The 23,998-nt window shown below is 31.6% G+C and overlaps 1 protein-coding gene across 2 annotated transcripts; it reads left to right on the top strand.

The window, feature by feature from the left end:
* The first annotated feature begins 760 nt into the window (after positions 1-760).
* LOC143053856 (bystin-like) lies at positions 761-22,541 on the top strand. 2 transcript variants are annotated; one of them, XM_076226642.1, is made up of 10 exons: positions 761-971; positions 4,616-4,701; positions 7,700-7,808; positions 8,456-8,588; positions 12,662-12,804; positions 15,044-15,141; positions 15,896-15,974; positions 18,215-18,280; positions 19,323-19,531; positions 22,148-22,541. In XM_076226642.1, exons 1-10 carry the CDS (start codon positions 825-827, stop codon positions 22,377-22,379), a joined length of 1,302 nt encoding a protein of 433 aa, XP_076082757.1. In that variant the 5' UTR covers positions 761-824; the 3' UTR covers positions 22,380-22,541. The 2 variants fall into 2 exon arrangements, with proteins under 2 accessions (XP_076082757.1, XP_076082758.1); XM_076226643.1 differs by lacking the exon at positions 22,148-22,541 and adding an exon at positions 21,891-21,978.
* Positions 22,542-23,998: the final 1,457 nt, after the last annotated feature.

Raw genomic sequence — 23,998 nt, 5'->3', positions numbered from 1 at the left:
ACTTATGTAAAATTATTGACCTGCCTAGTAACTTCATTAATTTTAGTAAATACAAATTCAGAAAATGTTTACTTAATTGTTTAAAAGTATCCTATGTCAAATCTTGGGAAAATGCTTATAGCCAAAATAGCTAAGGAAAACTAAGAACATATTGTCAGTTTAAAACATCATTTTGTAAAGAAAATTATTTAAATATCTTGAAAAATTTTGATTTGAGAAAAGCTATCACAAAATTCAGGATTTCATCTCATAGACTTAAAATTGAAACTGGGAGATATTCCAAATTAGAAGTTCATCAAAGAATTTGTGATAAATGCGATTTAAATAAAGTGGAAGATGAACTTCATTTTCTTATAGAATGTCCTGTATACTCTAAGGATAGAGACATGTTATTTGATCTGATATTTAAAGAATGTAAAAATTTTTACTCCTTGGATATGGTCAATAAATTTATTTGGCTATTAAACTGTGAGTCTATTAATATTTTAAAACAACTTGGCTATTTCTTATCAAAACACCTGCCTTGAGTAAACATTTATAATATAACACTGGGATACTGTAAGTAATATTTAAAATGTCTAACTTTTTAAAGCATACTGTTTTGTTGTTTTGCTTTATTGTATTTGTAATTGTTTGTAACTATATATTGTCATGAATGTATATGCACTATGCCCCTTGAGGGTACCTCTTATGGAAATAAAAGATATTCTATTCTATTCTATAACACAATCTTTCCTTTATTCGCACACTCTCTGCATTTTCGGAACTTCTTTGGACCAAACGATCTCTTCCACATTAATTGTCAACACGTGAAACCTGTAAACATGGGAAAAGCAAAGAAAGTTAAAGTATCTAAATCTGAGGGCGAAACCGACAAAACCCAAACACTTGCAGATCAGATCTTAACAGATAAATCAGTTAAACTCAAAGGCCGAAATAAAATTCGTAACAGGAAGGACGAAGATGATTCGGTATAATTTAATAAACATGAGCATGATGAGAAATAAATATATGATTACAAAAAAATGGTAGATTTAAGTTATCAAATGAGTAGCAGATGAGACAACATCAGAGTGCTAATGACGTGGGCTTAATAAATTATAGGCCATCTAAGGTCTTCTTCTATGCAAAATACGTCATATCTGGGGTACAAATTAAACCTAATCAGAGCCTGGTCAATTCAGCTAAAATGTGGCAGGGTTAAACACGTTTTGTGAGATATCAACTTTCCCAATACCTATGAAGGAAAAACAAACACACAGCAATATGTTCAGTCAAAATCAGATAAAAAGAATTTTGGAGTCTGATGTCAGAATAGGTAACAAAAGAAAGTAAGCAAAATGACAATGATGCTTGTTATTTTTTGTAATAACTGTTGAAGTTAGCTACATTTTGTACATTGTATAGAGCTTTGACTGATAATTACCTCAAGTTGAAATTAATTATTGTCAGGGGCGGATCCAGGAATTGCGGTTAGGAGGGGGGCAAAGTTTTATTTCTGCCGCACCAATCAAGATGAAAAATTTTTTGAGGTTAAATTATTGAAATTTTCTTCTAAAAGGGTGAAATGTAGATATCTCAAACTATTGTGTGGTAAAATTAGCGAGAAATTAAAGTTTCAAGCTCAATCCACACCTGACAACAATCTACAATCACCGTAATTAACAGGAAATATGTGAGCTTCTATTCATTGACACTACCCCCATATATTTCCCAGAAAACGGGACTGAAGACAATAAGGATAGAGATAGACCTCAATAGGGAGTAGTAACACAAGCTGACACTCCATATAAAAAAAATCTAGCGAATGTTACAGTATGTCAATGGTTGCTTGGAAAACTGGTGTTGCATTCATATTAGTCAATCGAATATCTTCAGATGGTAACAATTATGTACTAGTAATAGATTTGTATGCTTCCTAGTGGATCCTCCGGACCAAATATATTTCTGCGGAGAACCACTGATTGCAAGGTTTCCTACAAATCTACAATAATCTAACTTTAATAAGCACTATGGGATTCATATTGCATATATTAGTGAGTTTATAAAGCTACAGTTGTAAAGCTGCAGCCCCACAAACAGAAGCTGAAGACACGGGTGAGGAAATATTTGTTGTGAGCACTTGTCCCCGGGCAAGTGAAACTTAAAATTTTACTTGTCCGGAAAAAAATTTACTTGCCCTGATGATCCCAATAAATATTGAAGTATTTCTTGTTAGCTAATATATGATTCTTACTCAGCACTGCTGTGCATCACAAATGAAATATATTTATTTATATGTGTAAAACATTAGGAAAGTAGGTAATGGGTTGACATCAATGGGACAGAAACCTAACAGCAAACCAACCAATGAAATGACATGTAAAGGACAATTTTGCAGCAGTTTTTGAATAAAAATTGTAGCCAGTAGGTACATATACTAAATTTGAGGACAGTGATCGAAGAAATGTAAACTTAATAATAGATAAACTATTGATTTTGTGGTGTTTCTCTCAACTGACACACTTGTTTTTTTCTTGATTATTTATCATTGTCTTGATGGGCAATTAATACGTCCCTTTTATTTTCCACTTTGACAACAAATAATGTTGACATTTCATCTATACATAAGACCTCATCTATAAATAGGACAAAAACTTAATTTATTTCCCGAATTTCCATAGATAGCCAGATGCAATCTGATATCCATGATTTCTGAAATTCTCGCTTTCGTTTTTTTTTTTAAATACTCTGTGTCCTCCATTTGCATTTAAGGTTTTCTACTCGACTCATGACTCGTTTTGTCTTGTTTGCCCACCTTTTTATTAAGTATTTATCAATCTGAATCTCGATACAAAATTTAAAGAAATGACACTTCCGTTAAATGATGGATAAAACCTAATCGACGATCCCGGGTCAATGGACAAAGCCAATGCAATGTTACGCGACTCAGGTTCGCATACTTATTTTTTTTCATTTTGGTAATCGATCTATTTCCAGTATCATGTAAATTTATCGTCATGAACATTGATGTTTTTACTTGCTGAACATTGGTTTATTTTACATAAATTAAACATCTTTATACGTTTTGAAATTAATTTTATGTTTTTGTTGGATTTGAACTTTGTCTTTACTTGTCCATGGGCAACCAAGACAAAAATAATTACTTGTCCGGTTGTTCAAAAATGTACGAGTTGGGTGAGTTGGGCATAGCATTTCCACACCCCTGCTGAAGATCACACGGACATTTTATTTTGATTCTGTGTTTCTGTGCAAACCAATCTACAATCAAGACACTAGCACTTGTAAAATTATCTCTATAGAAATATCAGGTAATATGGGGACGAAGTCCCCTATAAAAGTAGAGAATTCAATAAAAAAAAAAAAAAAAAAAAAATCGGGAAAATTTCCTGAATTTTTCATTGTACTAATGAACTCAAAATCGTTCAATTTTTTTTTTGTCGCGTTTTTTGATTTCCGGATCTGCGCAGAACACATAACTCTACTTCCTTCTTCCGGTCTTGTTGTCGTGAGACTTTGATTAGTCTAGTAAAATATAGGAACTCAAGGAACACAATACCAATATTTCATTTTTAATCATTCTTTGTCTTAGGTATGAATAAACGTTACCTGATGCATTGCGTTTCTTTGTTTACATTGAAAATGACGTCATAACTTAAATAACGTCACAAGTAAAATCCATAACAACAGAACCAAAATCGGAAACGTTATGGTTTTTCCGTTTCTTTTTTTAACAAATATTTAAGTTACAAAAAAATTAATTTAAACAAACTTCGTCCCCATTCACAGGTAATGCTCATATTATTTTAACTAAACCTTGAAAGACATGGTGCTGGTAGTTGTGACATAAAGAAATGCTAGAACACCACAAATAAATAATTGTTTTGCACATCGTCGATGTGTCTAAGCCAATTGTACATGGTTTCAATAAAGTGAAATTTAACTGCCTTACTTAAGAAATACTTTCAACACTCCATAACACCAGCCCTGCCAAACTTGGTTAAGACAATGGAAATGTAAAGAGTTGACAGATAGACGGGGGAACCGACGGACGCAAAGTGAGACAAGACAGATCACAATTGCTTACCTGACCAAAACTAGTATTATATTTTGCAAATGAAAATTTCTACTTTTATCAGCAATTTTTAATTGTCATTTCATAATATCTGGTTTTTTTTGCTTTTTTAATTTTCGAAGGTCGTGCCAGACTTTACTGTGTTCGCCAAAAACAACTAAGATCTAAATGAGATGCATTTACGAAGTTATGTTTATTTTCTTGGAATAGAAAGCATGTTATACAGTACATAATTCGGCTAAATTTTTAGTTTGCAAGTGAGAAATAAAAATAGACACAGAGATACAAATTAATAAACTAGATTGCAAATGGTTTACATGTATCTGTTTAGATCAGTATAAGCAGAAGACATAAAAAACTTACATAAATACAATAGATACAATGCACCTACAATAACCAATACAAGAGTACAAATGAACTTGCAGTAACAGTTGTAAAAACTTTGCCTGAAGAGTGACTTTTTTTAAGAAACTTTAATTATTTGATATTAAATGATTATTACATGTATTAACATAGCCTGTTTGATTTACTGTATTTTAGTATGTTGATGACAAGCTATCTAAAAAGATTTTGGAACAAGCAAGATTACAACAAGCAGAACTTGAAGAGGAACATGGAATTGTAAGGTAAGATACAGTAAGACGAATGCTAAACAAATGGCAAGATGTTATAAAATTGTGACGGAAATGTACTTAACAAATAGCCTTCTTTAGTGTCAATTCCTCTCTCAGATCATGAATATGACAGTTAGTTTAAACATATTATTTTTAGTGGATTGGGAAACAAGTTTTGCAACTTATATTAATCCCTTTCCACTTTACAAGTGCAAGTGGCTGCCTTGTAGCGGCATTAGCCTGCTCTTTTTCGAAATTTACAAGGGTGTCTTTAACGTGCAAGAGATATGGCTCTCTCTTAACATGGGTCAGCCATTTATCATCCCCTTCCGACAGACTTTCATTGTTTCCTGGAGGTCATACTCGCAAATGGTGTCAAGGGAGAGCCAAAAATTCAGTTCCTGAAATTTTCATCCCAGACGGGAATCGAACCAGGAACCTTTGTGTTGGCAGTCCGATGAACTAACCACTACACCACGGGACAGTTGTTTTCCATTGGTTTGATGTGTTTTTTTGTTATTTGTTAAAGGCCTTTTTCTGTTTTGAATTTTCCTCAGAACTTTGAATTTTTGTTATTTAAATTATTTTTCTCAAATGCAGTACAGCCCCATCTATAAAGTGTTGTGTTTTGTTTTATGAAGGGCAGGATTTCTAAAAAATAATACAGTGTTCTCCCCAGGCCGTTTTAGCGCCGCGATTTTCAGCGCTATTTCAATTTCCCGCTGTCCTATTGTACTTACCGCAGCGCTATCCCACTCAACCGCTACATTTTTTTTCGCATTTTTTCAAATTTCCCGCTTATTTTACTCTTCGGATCACGTGATTGACTGGTTTACGATTTTTGAATGAATTATTTCCTTTGTATTAAAGTAACTCCGCGGGACCAGTCTTATAAAAATGGCGTCTTTGAAAGATCAAAATAAACAAAGATTTCGACATTGACATCTATTTTTTCAATTAAAAGAATATATAGAGGCATATATGAATGAAATGAGATGAAATGAATTGACCGCATTTCCCGACGACACTCACAAACTTGTTTTACGAACTTTGAACAAACGATGATTTTAAAAACGATCAAACACCGGGGTTTGTTACAAATTATTTGCCGGGTTTACTATCCATACGAACCCCGAAAATGAGCAAGTTTTTGAAGTATTAATTATCACCTATTCAAACTTATAATTGTTTAGTCAGAAATTCTACCATTTGAAAACAATTGAGAGGATATGATTAGAAAAACAAACCCCAAGCTGATACGACTTGAGAAATTTCACTTTCTCGATGTTCAGCTTGGATGAGGCCATTTAAATATTATAAAACTTTAAGGTCAGACAAATGAGAAATCTTTATGCTAAAAAAATGTCAATTCCTGTCAAACGTCGTAAGGTAAACTGTACACTGCTACAGTGGGTTACAAAACCAAACAGAAGCTGACAATGACTTTATTGTTGGTCCTACGTGTTCTGCAACATTACCTGTTAGTGCTAAGAAATCTTCACATAGGTAGTCTGGTGTAGACCCATCATGGAAAAAGACTTCTCCTTCAGTTTTATACACTGATAGTATGAGGATTTAATATATGAATTTACAATGGAGGAAAAAAAAGACTCTTCTTCTATATCATGTGTATCCAGACAAAAACATTAACAAACAAAGGGGTACATTGTAACTATCATGAGCATGATGAGGACATCATTACAAGAGAAAACATCAATAGCATAATATAATAAAAACACATCAAATCAATTACAAACAAAACGCGCGCCGCAATAAAGTTACTGAGAATTGTCGAAAATTACGCGCTTACCACAGCGCTATCCAAAAATCCTGGGGAGAACACTGTAATACATGTGAAAGTTATATGAAACGAGTGACTGGTGAAAAATAAAGTTTATCCAATTCATGAACCAATGCATATATATATCATAAACTTATATAAAAAAGAAGATGTGGTACGATTGCCTCCAAGCCGTCAATCCCCTATGAAGTTGACCAGAGTGACATCCCCTCACATCATTCATTTTGTTTTTATAGTGTGGAAAAAACCCCAACAAATCTTACTAAGATTGATGAGATGGAGGCACACAAATTAATAGATTGACTTTTAATAGTAATACTTATACACTTTTTTTACACATTTCCCTTCTGTTTCTCATGAAATTATCGTATCTTGAGCTCTCCTTTACACTATTTACGTTTCTTTTACAATCCGGAAAAATCAGTAATAGTATGTCGAGATATTCTAAATATATCCAACCTACATTATATTATAGTGACATCTTTGTTGGAATGCCACACTACGCAGAAGCAAGGGTATCCTTCACTTGTTATTTAAATCATTGTCAGAGATCGTGCATTAATTAGAAATTGGTATTTGTTTAATTTAAACATAATTTTGTTTGTGTAGATTATTTAACCATCAACATGCAATATTTTAATTAGTAAGTATTGTGATCACCAGATTTTTACAAGAAGTTTCACACTAACATGACTAAGGTCACTTTGAATACCAAAAATATGTCAGCGAATTGCTTCCTGAAGCAAGCAATTAAAAAAAGTAAACTTCTTCTAAATGTGGACAAATTTCAGAAAAAAGTATATGTACATAAGTTAAATAATGAAAACTATCCATTTTGTTATAATTTGAGGTTTCATATGACTTTAAGTGCAAAACTTACCTATTTTACTGAGCTATTTTTAAACAAATAGCTAGTATGTAATATCCTCTTTATATATTACTTTAGTGTGGTTGTGTTATCATGGTTATCTTGAGAATTTTATGTATGTTTACATGAATATTGATTATTTTTTTCAGGGCCCAACCTGTTAAGAAAAAGACGACTTTAGATACAGGGCCGCCACGAGATGATTCAGATTCCGACGTTTACATGAATATTAATTATTTTTTCAGGGCCCAACCTGTTAAGAAAAAGACGACTTTAGATACAGGGCCGCCACGAGACGATTCAGATTCCGACGTTTACATGAATATTAATTATTTTTTCAGGGCCCAACCTGTTAAGAAAAAGACGACTTTAGATACAGGGCCGCCACGAGATGATTCAGATTCCGACAATGATCTTGCCTCTGATAATGAAGAATTTTATGAAGACATTGTAAGCGATTACTACATAAAAACTGTTTCATAAGTGAAAAATTGTTTCTTTTGTCCTTGGTTTAGGGTTGCTGCCCATACTAAATTTGGTAAAGGGAAATAACAGAAGCTCACTCTATATCATTGTCTCCTTGGCAATCATTCATATCATTTGAATTTGATGAGGATGAGGTTGGGATATTAAAAAAAAAGCAAGGAGCAGTAATAAACTCTTTATGTTGAATAGAAAAAGATGATAAAATAGAAACTCTGTAAGAAAGGCCAAATTCAAAGGAATGTGTCCGTGTTTCATAACTGACCCAAAATTTGAGCAACAACCTTCACATTTGCCTGAGGATTTACTTTTTATCAACATATCAGAAGCTGTAACTGGTTAATCATTTAAGTTTCATTTTAAGAATTTAAGGAATTCTGACTATTTTTTTTTAGTAAATTTAGCAATTTGAATTTTTTTTATATGTCTGTTTTATTGCTTGCCAAATTTTTATAGAACTTATAATATAGGCTTATATCAGTTATATCTCGAACAAGTTGTATAATGGTGGACAATAGACTTTCTTAAAAGAGTTATGTCCCTTGGAAATATTAAATATGTGTGAGGTGGGGGACTTTGGAATTTTTTATGTCTTTCTTTTTAATGTTTCGTAGGAAGTGGATGAAGATGATGAGAAAGCCTTACAGATGTTTATGTCCAACGAGCCGGTCAAACAAAGAACTCTGGCTGATATCATCATGGAGAAAATCACAGAGAAGAAGACAGAAGTACAAACACAAATGTCAGGTAACTAGTCTAAGGGTCTAAATGTTTGATAATAGATTTTATTTTAACCTTCTGTAAAAGACTTTCAAATTTCAGTATTAAAACATTGGGATCACAGACCTTGATTTTTTAGTAATATATATATATATTGAAATTAACATAAAACAGGCTATTATTCAGTGTTCTCCCCAGAAATTTTTGATAGCATCACATTTGGCGTAAAAAATAAATTGTATTTTTTTCAATGTAATTTGTCGTGTCGTGGTAATGCTCTATTTCCTTTATGTTATATACGTTATTGTTTATTACAAAATGTATTATATTGTTTGTATGCTATAGGCCCTTTTTTGGTGAATAAAATATTCTATTCCACCCTATTCTTTGTATCTATATTGTTGAATTCATAGCTGAGAATACAATTAAACTAAAACCATGATAACAGTATTTTCAGTTTATATTTTCTATATTCATTTATAGTTCCAGAAAAATTTTTTTTCCTCTTGGGCCAAATAAAAATATATGTGTATAGATACAATTGCACTAAATGTGTAGGAAAAAACACTGGTTTTTATAATTAAAAAAAAAAAAGGAAAAAGAAAGTATCATATAGCAATAAAATTTAAATTAAAAAACTTTCTCTATCATGTCTATCAAATATATTGGTTCATGGTCCCAATTGTTTTCTTTTATCAAAATGATATATATTTTTAACAAAGTTATCTAATTAATAGTCTGTTAATGCTTAGTTTTCTCTTTAGGTATTGTTTTCTGTCTACTGTGCCATTTGTGGATATGTAGTTATCTTAAAATGCGGATTTTTGTCATATCTGGTCCGATTCCGATCAGTAGTTTACACTAAAATATTAAATGGCCGCCGAAAGCAATGAAAAATACGAAAATAAAACAATGTTTGACAAGAGATTGGGAATGAATATGGCGTTTTTAATGCATTAAATGGATGAAACATAAACTTAAGCCAATTATGATCACTTTCTGAAGAAAGTACAAAACTTATATAGTTCAAAATCAAAATTTTCACTCTCGATTTACAACTAGTAATAGGAAGAGAAAGAAAGTAATACTAATATTTTGAGTAAGTCATAAAAAGATAAGACTCAATCTCTTTTAAAAAGAGAAAAAATGTTTGTTTCTTTGAATTTTCATTTTGCAAACATATATTTTGATTTATTTTATGATTTTCTGACTACAGTTTCTCCTTGTCGAAATTTGCGATTGCATACCACGTGGTATTAATCATGTCACAAGTGACAGCTTGGGGTATTAGTATCCAACCAGTTATCACCCAAAGGGCAATTAACACCTATGTAATAACTTTAAATTGCCTCTATTGTCCGACTTGAAGGGATTACAATTAACGGTGATATATTTTTTTATGATCATAAGCGGTAATTAGATGAAAGTTCACAATTTAGGACATGGCTTTGCCATACAGAAACGAGAAAAATAACATCCTGAAAATAATTATAGCGTCGCGGAAATTATTATAGCGTCGCGGATATTATTATAGCGTCACGGGAAGAAAATATAGCGTCGCGGTACCGCGACGCTAATACGGCCTGGGGAGAACACTGTTATTTGAACTTGAAATAATTTTTAATTATGGAATTTGCATAATTTCTTGTGCTTGAAATTTAAATAAATTCCATGTTTATTCTGTACTTAAATGTTCTATGCTGCACACAACAATATCTATTACAAAGAAGATAGTTCATTTTCAATAGGATGTACTGTGACTGCGCACAACACCATCTATACCAGTGTTCTCCCCAGGCCGTTTTAGCGCTGCGATTTTCAGCGCTATCACAATTTCCCGCTATTCTATTGTACTGACCGCTATATTTTTTTCGTAATTTTCAAAATTTTTCTAATTTCCCGTTTGTTTTTCACTTCGGATCACATGATCAACTGTTTTTTTTATTTCTGAATGAATTATTTCCGTTGTATAAATTAACTCTGAGAACAAATGATGATTTTAAAAACGATCAAACACAGGGGTTTGATACAATTTGCCGGGCTTATAATTACTATCCATAGAAACTTCCAAAATGAGTAAATCTTTGAAGTATTAATTATACCCTTTTCCAACTTATTATTGGTAAGGCAGCAATTCTACAGTAATGAATTTTACCATTTGAAAATAATTAAGGATGTACTTAGTTGAGGTTAGGTGAAAATTAATAAATTAAAAAGTTAAAATTGATACTATAAGCTGGTAGAGCATCAATTAAGGATAAAAATAAGCTAAAAATATTGATAGGTCATGGACCTCCTTTTCGAGATATTTGAGATTTAAAATATGGCGGGAAAAGGCTGACTCGGACTTTTACCTTATATTTGCATTGGTATTATTAGGTCTCAAAACAAAAGAAAGAAAATTAAGAATCTTCTAAAATTTTGGTAAATGACCTTTCATGAACTATTAAGTCTTATATGAAAAAATAAATGGGTGTTATGGGGCAAAATATTTTACATAGTATTGTATGGAAAAACACCGAGGAGTCCGAACATTTTACACAAATTCAAAAACCTCACCTAAGTACATCCTTAAGAGGATACGATAAGAAGAACAAACCTCATGCTGATAGGACTTGAGAAATTCACTTTCTCGATGTCCAGCTTGGATAAAGCCATTTGAATATTATATAACGTTAAGGTCAGAAAAATGAGAAATTATTATTCTAAAAAAGGTCAATTCCTGTCAAAAGTCGTAAGGTTAACAGAACACTGCTACAGTGGGTTACAAAACCAAACACAGAAGCTGACAATGACTTTATTGTTCGTCCTACATGTTCTGCAACATCACCTGTTAGTGATAAGAAATCTTCACACAGGCAGTCTGGTATACACAGATAATATGAGGATTATATGAATTTTCAATGGTGAAAAAAGACTTTTCTTCTATCATGTCTATATCCAGACAATAACATTAGCAAACAAAGGGGTAACTTCCATGAACATGATGAGGACATCATTACAAGAGAAAACATCAGTAGCATAATATAAGAAAAACGCATAACAAATCAATTACAAACCAACCGCACGCTGCAATAAAGTTACTAAGAATTGTCTAAAATCACACGCTTACCACAGTGCTATCAAAAAATCCAGGGGAGAACACTGTATACAAAATACATTGTATAGAAAGTGCTATGAACTGCTCAAAACATTATAATACCAAAAAAACATGGAATTTATTGAAAAATTTCAAACACACGAAATAATGCAAATTCCATAATAAAAATAACTCCCAAATTCAAATAATAGCCTGTTAAATCACATTTATTTTACATGTGTTATATACAGGAAGTTAATTTTTCTTTTTTCATGAGGGCTATTCCAGAAAAAAATGTATGGGGGGGGGGGGGGGGTTGGAAGGCACATTGTATCAATAATACATGGGTGATGGGTATCAGAGCAACTTTTCACACTATAATGTACTAAAATTCTCAATTACAATTGTCTGGGTGGCGGGTGCTGACAAAAACTGCCTTCCAACCCCTCCCTCCCCCCATACATTTTTTTCTGGAATAGCCCTGATACATTTAACATACAATTATAACATAAAAAATGTGGAGCACCCTTTAAATTAACCTGCTACACAGGTTATAGAGAAGCTGTGATAACACCCTTTAGTTATTACAGGCATATTATTCTGTAATAACATATAGGTGTACTATGCAAAATTGGCAAACTATGAACTGTTAAAATAGTTTAAATAGTTAAGTATACATAAAGACAATAGTAATATCAATAGAACTTATATACATTTTAACTAAACTTATGATGTATATTGTCCCTTTGAAACATGTAACTTACGTATGGTATCACAGTTCTTTGATTTTGTAGTCCACAATAACAAATGTATTTTATTTTTCTGTAATAACCCTATATAGTTATATCCCTGACTGTAGGGAGGGAAGTCTGAGTTTCCTGGTGTCACACCAAGAAAAAACTTGGTGTTTGGAGTTTGGAAAGGCTTTCGCAAAATCTGTACTGTATGTTTCATTTACAATTTTAGCACATATCTATGTTTTAAGATTAATTATTAATCTTTTAATTTTTAATATTTTCAGATAATGCCAGTGTAAATATGCAACAGTTAGATGAGAGAGTTGTTGGAATGTATAAAAGTATAAGACAGATTTTACAGAAATATAGAAGTGGAAAGCTCCCTAAAGCCTTTAAAGTTATCCCAAATTTACAGAACTGGGAACAGGTATACAAATTCTTTTGATTACATTTTGAAGTCATCCCTTTAGGCCATAGTAGGTCTAGCAGTTGAAAGAAGAAATTTTATTGCAATATATTTAATTATTTAAGTATCCATGACAAGATAGGCTAAGATGGCAACATTAAATGTAGATTATTCATAATTTTTGCAGTTGACTTAAAATTTCACAATCTTTAGATAAACCAGTTTTGAAAATAATCAGTCCAACTAGATTTTAATGAGACAACAAGAATGTTTTAATTATTTTTCCTAGAAAAATTTCTCTCAAAAGCTAATTTTTATGACACTATGTTGAAGGTTGAAGTCTTGTAATTGACAGATCCATGTATAGGCTTACATGCAAAACAGCTGATCTTTGAAAATAAAAAAATAAAAAATGGTACATAGAATAAAAATTTCGTATTCATATCATGTATGTACTAATGTGAAATTGTGATTTAATCGAGAAAAAAGTGGGCCATGCCACGAAGAATAAAAAGTTTTGTAATCCTGAAGTCAAAACATTTTTTTTCTACTTTCTGTTTCCTGTTTTTACTAGGCCGCACCACTTTGACTGTCCCTTTGGTATCTTTCGTCCCTCTTGCAGTAAACATGATATCCTTCCACACACTGGATTGATAACCCCCAAAAAAAGCAAGATTTTTTTAAAGTCTATTTATATGTTTCAATCCAGCTTAAACCAATAATCAAACAGAATAAATTGAGTTCAGAAAAAAAAATGTACTAATTTGTTTCCCTCCATGTTTTGACATGCACCGGAAACTGGAGTTGTAATACAAGACTGGTACCTGAACTAGTTTCTCTATAAGTTTCCTTGTACTAGCTGTGAAGTTCGATAAATCTTACAAGATAAATTACGGAATGACTGTAATATTTTTTCTGTCTACCGTATTCGGCCGTGTATAGTACGCATTTTTGTATAGTCCGCACCCCCTATTCATCCCCTTAAAATCGAGAAAAAAAGTTTTGTTAAAAAAAATTTTTTTTTTTTTTAACAATTTTATAAACATGATAAAAGTCTAGTTCACTATAAAAATCCATTGAAAGGGACATATTCTCCATGTATTTTATAAAAAAAATAAATTTTGTTTTATTTATTTCATGAAAAATAATGAAATGGTAGAGCTTTTCATCAGGTAATTAAAATTTAATAATTTGATAAAAGTAGTTATTAATCTAAAGATCCCTTTTAAAATTAACTTTTGTCTAAGTATGTCCAAGCTGATATATAATATAACAGAAATAATTTGAATATTATGGAACAAAAGATAAAAGAGATCAAACATTTATCTAAATTAATTAGCAGTAATCAAAATTTTAAAACTATTTAATCTTATATAATCTTTTCATTGATGATGTTGTTTTTTTGCCTGGGATTATAATATTTAAGACCTGTCAAAACTTGACATCATTAATTAATTGCAACACACCCATACTTAATCCTTAATTACCCCTCTTGATTACCTATGCAGGATGTCACATCTTTACTTTGAATAATCAATTTTGAAGAGAAAAGTTAAAAAAGAATAAAAGAATAAGAATTAAATGAAATAGATATAATAAACGTCTCCAATATACATTATGAATGCAGAAGAAATTTAAATAAAATTTTTTTTTTTTTTTTTTTTTTTTTTATAAATTTCAAAAACCGTCTATAGTTGTTTATAGTCCGCACCCCTTGTACAAACTACATATTTAAGGAAAAAAAGTGCGGACTATACATGCCCAAATACGGTATGAAGAAATAACATAAAAAATTTTGTGCACACTGAATAATGCGCGTAGCGGGTTATTTAACAGTGTGCACCATATTTTTTATGTTATTTCGAATAGACAGAAAAAATATTACAGTCATTTCTTATAATTTAATTCTCAATTCCATTTTAAACCATAGAAAACCATGAAAAAACGTTGATGACGTCACGGTCACATGACTATATTATGTCTACGGGCTGATAACAAAACAACATCAGGCAATCAGAAGACTAGTTACATTCAAAATTAAATTATGAACATTTAAAACATGTTTGAATTGTTATTTCAGATATTGTATTTAACCGAAATGTGGTCAGAAGCATCTATGTACCAGGCCACCAGAATATTTGCGTCTAATTTAAATGTATTATTTCAGATATTGTATTTAACCGAACCTGAGACGTGGTCAACAGTATCTATGTACCAGGCAACGAGAATATTTGTTTCTAATTTAAATGTACAATTTCAGATATTGTATTTAACGGAACCTGAGACGTGGTCAGCAGCATCTATGTACCAGGCCACCAGAATATTTGTTTCTAATTTAAATGCAAAAATGGCACAGAGGTAAATGTAACAACAAAACTTGACTCACGATCAATCCTAGTCGTAAGATTTTTTGTGAATCCAACTCCATCCCTGTGTTTTGTCTACAAAAAACTCATCATTGACGATGTAATAATAAACATGAATTAATTTTATAAAAGCCCAAAAAGTGGAAAAAAAAATTTAAACTTTCATCAGAGTCACTGTACTGGATATTTTTATTAAAAACTCATCATTGACGATGTAATAATAAACATGAATTAATATAATAAAAGCCCAAAAAGTGGAAAAAAAATTTAAACTTTCATCAGAGTCACTGTACTGGATATTTTTATTAAGCAATTTTCAGTTATTGCCCTTTTTATGATTTTGTTATGACTTTAATTGATTTTATACTTGAAGACAAATTATACCAGTGCTATGTGCTGTATTTGGCAGTTTAAGGAACTTTTCATCCTCAATGCTCTTCAACTTTATTTTGCCTTTTTAACAATTTTTGATTCGAGCATCACTGATGAGTCTTTGTAGACAAAACGCTCTTCTGGCGTGTATTTGAAATTTTAATCCTGGTATCTATGAAGAGTTCATTTACGATATTGAAATGTTTAATTGACTTTTGTTTAAAGACATAGAATCAAAAGAATTTAAAATTAAGGTTTAATAGAAATAAAAAAACACAAAAAAAAACACAAACTCTTCGAAAGGAAACTTTCCTTGCATAACAATAATTTTTGAACTACAAGGTAAATTATAATCAAGAATATTTTTTTTTTAGATTTTTTAATTTGGTTTTATTTCCAAGAATAAGAGATGACATTGCAGAATTTAGAAGTCTCAATTTTCATTTATATATGGTGAGTACAAAATATGATTAAGTGGGGTATTAATGGTATCGATTATTTTGATAAAATATTACTGTAAATTCAGAAATTATTGCATGCATTTATTATTGCGATTTTGTCATTTCAAAGTCAAATGTAATTTAAATTTTTGCAATATTGAGAAAAATCCTGTTGAATTCATATAAAAAATTTCAAAATGCGAGTTTAAATTATTGCCATAATGACCTGTCTCATTTTCACAATAAAAAAAACATTGCAATAATTTTAAATTTACATCATTAGTTCATCTTTAGATCAATGACAATCTAATTATAATACAGATTATGTATGTAAGCTTTGCCTATAAGGATCTCACATAATTCAGCTTTTTACTTTCTGATCTGGTAAATATTACCTTAGCCAATGAAATGTCAGCCTGCAAATTTTTGAAGATGTGTATCAATTTTACAAAATCAGAGGAACAGAAAATAGAACTAAGCATTTTATTATCCTTGTAAGCCATGCATGGACACAGGTTCTGTATCTAAACAGGTTGAATCATTAAAAAAATAAAGTTATGCACATTTTAATGTAATTGGTATACACAGTGCATGTCTTTCAACTTGCACATTTTTATTCTGTAACTATTGTACATCTGTTGGTCCACTCTCGCTCAACTCTTAACTGTAATGGTCCAATTGAAAGACTGAAAAAAACAGAGCATTAAGCCATTGCATTTAATAAAAAACCCAAAAAACAGTAATGTTTAGGGTCATTCCAATTGCTTTTAAGGTGGTATGGGTGTCTTCTGCCATCTTGGATTGTAAAAAACAGAGAACCTAAGGTCAAGATTTTCTATCAAGTTAGCAAAATTTGATGCAGAAATACAGATATTTAATGCGAACTATCATTTTAAAGAACCAATTTATAAGAATATAACTTATAAATTTTAATATTTTTACAAGTTTTGATTATTTTTGGTTGTTTTTATAAAAAATTAAATTGTCATTTTCAGGGGAGGTAACTCTAAAAAAGTGCATTTTCTGAAGGATTCTACATGGAATTTTCCTATTTTGTATTTTTGCCGGAAAAAACGCACGGTGACCCTATCTTTTCTTTTGATATTCTCAAAGCATTGTCTGAAAGCTATTTTTTCCTCATTTATTTAACAATTCTATCATTTTGTTTAGTTTCTAATCACAAAATGGGTTTTTTTCCTGTATAATCCATACAAAATGTGTCATTTTGTCACGTCCTGTAGCTTGAGAAAATGCGCGGTGACCTATCAATTTTATTACATTTTTGAACATATATTAATAGATACTACGTTTTGGCAAAGTATGAACAAATTCTATCATTTTTATTTTAGACTCCCATACCACCTTAAATACAGAGTTTGTTACATTTTAATGTCACATCAACAGTAATGCAATTTTTAGGTTTGTCTGTCCCATATCAGGTTAAAGGTTTTGGTTACTGTAAACCAACTAATTTTCGCAACTTTCGCCAATAGAAATATATCGCAATTATAAATCGTCGTGAATATGTAAAACTTGGATCTATTTTCATTTAACTACATCGAACAAAGATGAGAATCGCGAAAAATAAATCGCTGCGAAATGAGTTAGTAAGGGCTAAATGCGAAATAAAGTATCCGCGAAATGAGTTAGTAAGGGCTAAATGCGAAATAAAGTATCCGCGAAAATAAGTTGGTTTACAGTATTATAACAAAAGATAGTTTACAATGAAGTTGTTGTCATAATAACTTGAAACTAAATGGACATGCATATTCATTTGATGAGAATTTTGAAAATAAATGCCAAACCTATGAACCTGATTTTACAGTTCAATGACTAAGGAAAATTATAGTGCAAGTTAGGATGGTTTCCAATGCACATGTATTCATCAATGCTTTGGATTATAATGCGGAGTTTAGTATGACGTCCATCATCACTCTGCCAGTATACATATTTTTTAAGGGGCCAGCTGAAGGACGCTTACAGGTGCGGGAGTTTCTCGCTACATTGAAGACCCATTGGTGGCCTTCGGCTGTTGTCTGCTCTATGGTCGGGTTGTTGTCGCTTTGACACATTCCCCATTTCCTTTCTCAATTTTATTATCAATGCTAAAAATTGTAGGTTAGTTCAGTCACCATAGACGACTATTTTACAATTTGGACCACTAAATAATCATGAAGAACCTTACACTACAACAAATCTATTTCTTTTCAGACATTAGAATTATATATTTATGATAATCTTACTCTTTTGCAGGCTGTAAAAAAATCACTATTCAAACCAGCTGCCTTTTTTAAAGGAATATTACTACCACTTTGTGAGGTGAGAAATATAACACAGTATATTGTTTGTTACAGTTTTTGAACTGGTCCACACCAATAGTTAAACAATTTTACAGAAACTCAAATTTTATGTAAGAATTGAATGCTTCTTTTTTGTAACTTCGTTGGGGTGTAAAAATGTTGACCAAAGTACATTTTGTATGAAGTGCAGAAGCTTAGCGCTTCATTCTAAAAATGTGCGCACTGTCAACATTTTTACAACCCTATGAAGTGACAAAAAGAAGCATTCAATACTTAAAATTACATTTTTAGCTAGGCACTTTATTGTGGGGCCTCATATTATCATGAAAGAAGTTTTATTGTGTAATGCAATTGCTTAAGGAATAACATGTGATATGTAGTTAGCCAATCAGAATAACATATTATAATGCAACACACATCTAATGTAATTATTCTAAATTATAATTTTAAGTTGATTATCTCCCTTTTTCTGGAAGTTATACTTTGTAGTAATGACGTTCAATGAAGAGACTAAGATTAGCAACCCCCCCCCCCCTTTATATAAAATTATCCCTGCTAATTTAGATATAATATTATGGCTTATAAGATCAATAAAAAAAATCATAAAGCATGAAATGTTTGAATGTGAAAGTAATGCATTGGTATTCTATTTTATTTCTCACTATTTCTCACTACTGCAAGGAACCATGAATAGAAAATGGAAACTGGGAATGTGTCAAATAGACAACTACCTTCCAAGGAGCAGTTTCCATCACAAGGTCACTAGTGGGAGCTAGAAAATCTGGAGGCAAGGTTCATTTGTCCTCTAAGTAACAGTGTATACTAGTTCAATGAAATGGACGCCACACTTAACTACACATATTAAAATGAAACAAAATGTATAAAAAAAAACCACAAAAGACTAACAAAGGCTAGACGTTTGTGACTTGAGACAGTTGCAGAAATGTGGCAGGTTAAACATATTTTAACACCTCTATACACCTCTAGCCAATGTGGAATAAACAGTAAAACTAATTAATTTAAAAAAAAAATTAAAAAAGTGAATGTTTTTGTTTTAACAGTCAGGGAATTGTACATTAAGAGAGGCAGTGATTGTTGCGAGTATCTTAGCAAAGAATTCAATACCCATGTTACATTCAGCAGCGGCCATCTTGAAAATAGCAGAAATGGACTACAACGGTGCTAACAGTATATTTCTTAGGACATTGTTGGATAAAAAATATGCCCTACCATTCAGGGTAATAGATGCTGTTGTTTTTCATTTTCTAAGGTAAGTTAATCTATGCAAGAAAATAGTCCAGAAGTGAATAAGGATTGATGTGAAGTAGTATTGATGTGAAGTAGTATTGATGTGAAGTAGTATTGATGTGAAGTAGTATTGATGTGAAGTAGTATTGATGTGAAGTAGTATTGATGTGAAGTAGTATTCATTGATATGCTGTAAATTCTTAAACTAAGGAGTGTAATCGTTACTGCAGTTTCATAAAAGTGCACAAAAACTGGGTTTTTTTTCTGTGTCTATGGATATATTATTCTTCATTGGATCCCAATTTTCATGGATTTCATGGAATTCAATACAACTGATTACAAATTTTCTAAAGGCTTTGTATTTAAAGATCATGAAGATTGGTGAAAAACATGAAATTTAAGATCCATGAAAATGTTTATGTTCCTCAATCCACGAAAACATAATTTTTTTTAAAGCAAAATCTGTCCATCGCAATTTCTGCAATACTGTGGATTCATTAATATTCGTTGGATACTAATTTTCGTGGATTTCGTGGGTACAGGGGAACCACGAATTTAAATGTTCAACGAAATACATATTTTCTAAGGGAATTTATGCAAACTTTGTCAAAACCACGAATTTATATATCCACGATTATGCAAGTTTTCCTCAATCCACGAAAATTGGTACCCACGAAAATAAATGAATCCACAGTAATAAAAACCTTGCAAACATTTCTGAATATTGAATACTGCATCCTAGTAATACAAGGGTCAATATCCTTATTTAAGTGTAGGTCTATTCTGAAGACTTTTAGGATAACAGTCCCATTCTGGTTTGCTCAAAAATGCTACCAAAAAATAAACAAGTCAGATATCAACAAGGAGAACACCTGTTATCCCAAAAATAGAGATGTATATGTCTAGTTAATACTACACTAACCTACCAAACTACAGATTTCTTCAAAAGTAGCAAAAAAAGGATTGAGGTGCACAAATGATAAATAATCAAATACAAGATACACATTTTGTGTCTTGTACCTCACTTAGTTAGATATGCATGTGAACACAGATAAATAACATGACTGTAAGGCCAAAAAAAAATATATGTCTGTTTCCTGCTGCCAAGGCAAAAAAATCAGGGTCGGTAGGTCGGGATTTTTTTTTTTTTTTTTTTTTTATTATTATTTTTGCACTCCCTGTCAGATTTGCAGAAGGTTAAATGTCATGTTTGGTTAAGGTCCTGTACCCTAAAATCATTTAATCTCTTTAAAGAAGCTTTAATTGAATAATCCTCCCAGTGCCGACATTTTTTAACCCTTAATTGTAGCACATTTGTGCTGGGAGCAGCCATTTTGATTGTTTGGGTATAGTAAAATACTGATCTGGATCGGACCGGAACCGAATTTTTCCGGACCGGAAACGATTTTTTTCCTGAATTGAAGAAAAAGATCTAGGGTCGGGGGCTTTGTCAGGGTGTCGTCATTTTTGTCTTTCTTGAGTTATGTCCCTTTATTATAAGTTATCTACGTTCATATCCATAGATATGGATATTTTAACACCCTGAAGTACCCCAGTACACCATGAGGCGTAGCCGAAGGGTTTACAGGGTACTAAAGGGTGTTAAAATATCCATATCTAAGGATATGAACGTAGATAACGAATTTATCCCCGGTCTTAGTCCGAATCGGGCGAGTTTCATGAAAATTCGGGTACAAAGTGTAACGTGAAAACAACATTTTTTTCATTATCTAAAAAAGTTTTATTGAAATTTGGAAATTTTACATATTCTTTACGGGGTGTAGGGTACTACCTTTGGTAGAACCCTACAGGTAGTCAAATATAAGACGTTTGTAATACGGAGAAAGAGAAACTGGATTGAGTCAAATTTGGCGCTCAATGTTGTGAAAGTTACGTCATAGATGGTATGACATCAACTTTGGTCATTTGCATAGCTAGGTCAGTAGTGCCATTCCTTGAAAATGTGGCAGTCAAGTGATGCATTTAATGAGATGAGTGTAAACGATCGGCATAATAGGACAAAATTGTTAATGAATTAAATATTTAATTACAAACATCATGTATAATCTACAGAATTCAATATTTCACAAGGAGCAATCATGAAACTAAGGAAAACTTGCGTGAAGTTCCCCGGGATAATGGTTAGCAACGTCCGGGGATATGGGTTAGCAACAGCCAGGGGCTATGGGTTTTGTAACTATGTGCATTAAGCAATCAAAATCCTAGATATATACTAAGCCGGGGATAAAACATTATATGTAAGCAGGGGCTTAAACACATTCTCTGAAGATTTAAGTCATGTTTCCTAATCAACCGCATGTACATGATATTATTTATAAAGATAAACGATTGCTCCCTAATAAATGTATTTTATTTTACAGTTTTACAAAAGATAAACGATTGCTCCCTAATAAATGTATTTTATTTTATAGTTTTACAAAAGATAAACGATAGCTCCCTAATAAATATATTTTATTTTACAGTTTTACAAAAGATAAACGATTGCTCCCTAATAAATATATTTTATTTTATAGTTTTACAAAAGATAAACAATTGCTCCCTAATAAATATATTTTATTTTATAGTTTTACAAAAGATAAACGATTGCTCCCTAATAAATATATTTTATTTTTTACAGTTTTACAAAAGATAAACGATTGCTCCCAGTCTTGTGGCATCAGTGTTTATTGACATTTGTACAGAGATATAAAGAGGACATTTCATGTGAACAATGTGAGGCTTTAATGGATCTCTTACGAGCACAAGTACATGAACAGATAACACCAGAAGTCAGAAGAGAACTAATGAATTCAAAGCGAAGAGATTTAGAAATCGGCGAGTCATCTGAAGGACCTATGGCCTTGAAATAAATTTTGTAACCATTCTGAAGGATTTGATAATTGTGATTTTATTCATGGTCTGTTGATTTAAAAGCTAAAACATTCATGGTAACTCTCCCTGTTCACAGTTTAAACCTTGTTTGTCATTAAAATCATGACCAGCATTTTTATCTAATGATGGTTTGGATCTCATCTGGCCTTGCTCATTTTGATCTCCATAACTTTTATAGATATTTTCAGACTTGACCAGAACTTTCTAGGCTTCCCTCTTTAGAAATGAACAATTTATCAGTTAACATTGGATACAGCTGCTGTAAAGAAGCATTTTAATAAATATAAGAAGATGTGGTATGAGTGACAATGTGACAACTCTCCGTCTAAGTCATAATTTGAAAAAGTAAAACGTAATAGGTCATATAGTACAGCCTCGAACTTGGCTCATATTGACTAGCAAGCTCTAAAGGGCCCCAAATTTACTAGTGTAAAATCACTCAAAAGGGAAAACTAACGGTCACCGTCTTATCTATATAAAAATTAGAACATAGAAACGCCTATAGCTATAAACCACACACCAACAAACAACAACCTCTGAACAACAGGTTCCTGACTTAGGACAGGTGAAAACAAATGAAGGGTTTTTCAATCTGGTCAACAATGATTCAGCCTCTAATACCAAGTTGTTGAACTGTAAATACTGAATTTTTTTACCAAATTGAACACTCACATTTTTTAATTTGACAGAATATTTGTATGCATCAATTCCTAAATAATAATTGATCTTATATTCTTCATTTAGTCTCCATTGTTATGCCAGTCTCTCTGTTTGTTCACCTACGTGTCGCTGTCTATCATTTGTTTGCACAATCCTAGTTTTCAATAGTTCAACTAACAACTCTTTTGTTAAAAAGAAAAAGACAAACTAACAACAGTACACAAAAACAACTTAAGGTGGTACCTAACACTACAGGGAGATAACTCTGTAAAGTCAGCTTAACGTTTTAATTACATTGTGTTGTAAAGGGAATATTAAGCTTCTCAATGATCAAAATTAGTATTTGTCAAACTGCTATATAACCAGTGTAATTTTTCTGAAAAAACGGTTGGTTCAAATTATTTGAAATTTTTATATTTTTGTCAAAGAGACAAAGTATATACTTTGTCAAAATTTTAAGAAATTTAAACGAGCCAAATTAATTTTAGTGGAAGTGTTGGGTACCACCTTAAAAATTGGCAACACGAAGCCCACAAAAAACTGAGGCTTAAATTATAAGACAGAACACATCAACCTCTAAGATATGACTATTTCAACTTCAAGGGTGGGGAGGGGTGGGGTTATTTTTTTTTGTCCCTAAAAATATATATTCTATTACCCAAATTGATGAAAAAAAGATTGTGGTCAAGCAGATGACACTGAAAATATTATGATTCCTTATTTTCCCAAAACTGTACCTTATGGTGTAAAATATTGAACAAATAATTTGACTGATAGTATATATTTAAATATAAACAGAACTGTGTTTATACTTTGTTCAAAAATTTTCTGACTTGGAGAAAAAAAACATAACCCCCTTTTAAACGAACAAAGATAAATTTATATACAAACAATTTGCACCTGTCCTAAGTCAGGAATCTGATGTACAGTAGTTGTC

The sequence above is a fragment of the Mytilus galloprovincialis genome, chromosome 12 (assembly GCF_965363235.1).
Source record: "Mytilus galloprovincialis chromosome 12, xbMytGall1.hap1.1, whole genome shotgun sequence".
NCBI lineage: Eukaryota > Metazoa > Mollusca > Bivalvia > Mytilida > Mytilidae > Mytilus > Mytilus galloprovincialis.
Note: the sequence above shows the minus strand (reverse complement) of the source record. Positions and strands in the feature narration are given on the sequence as shown.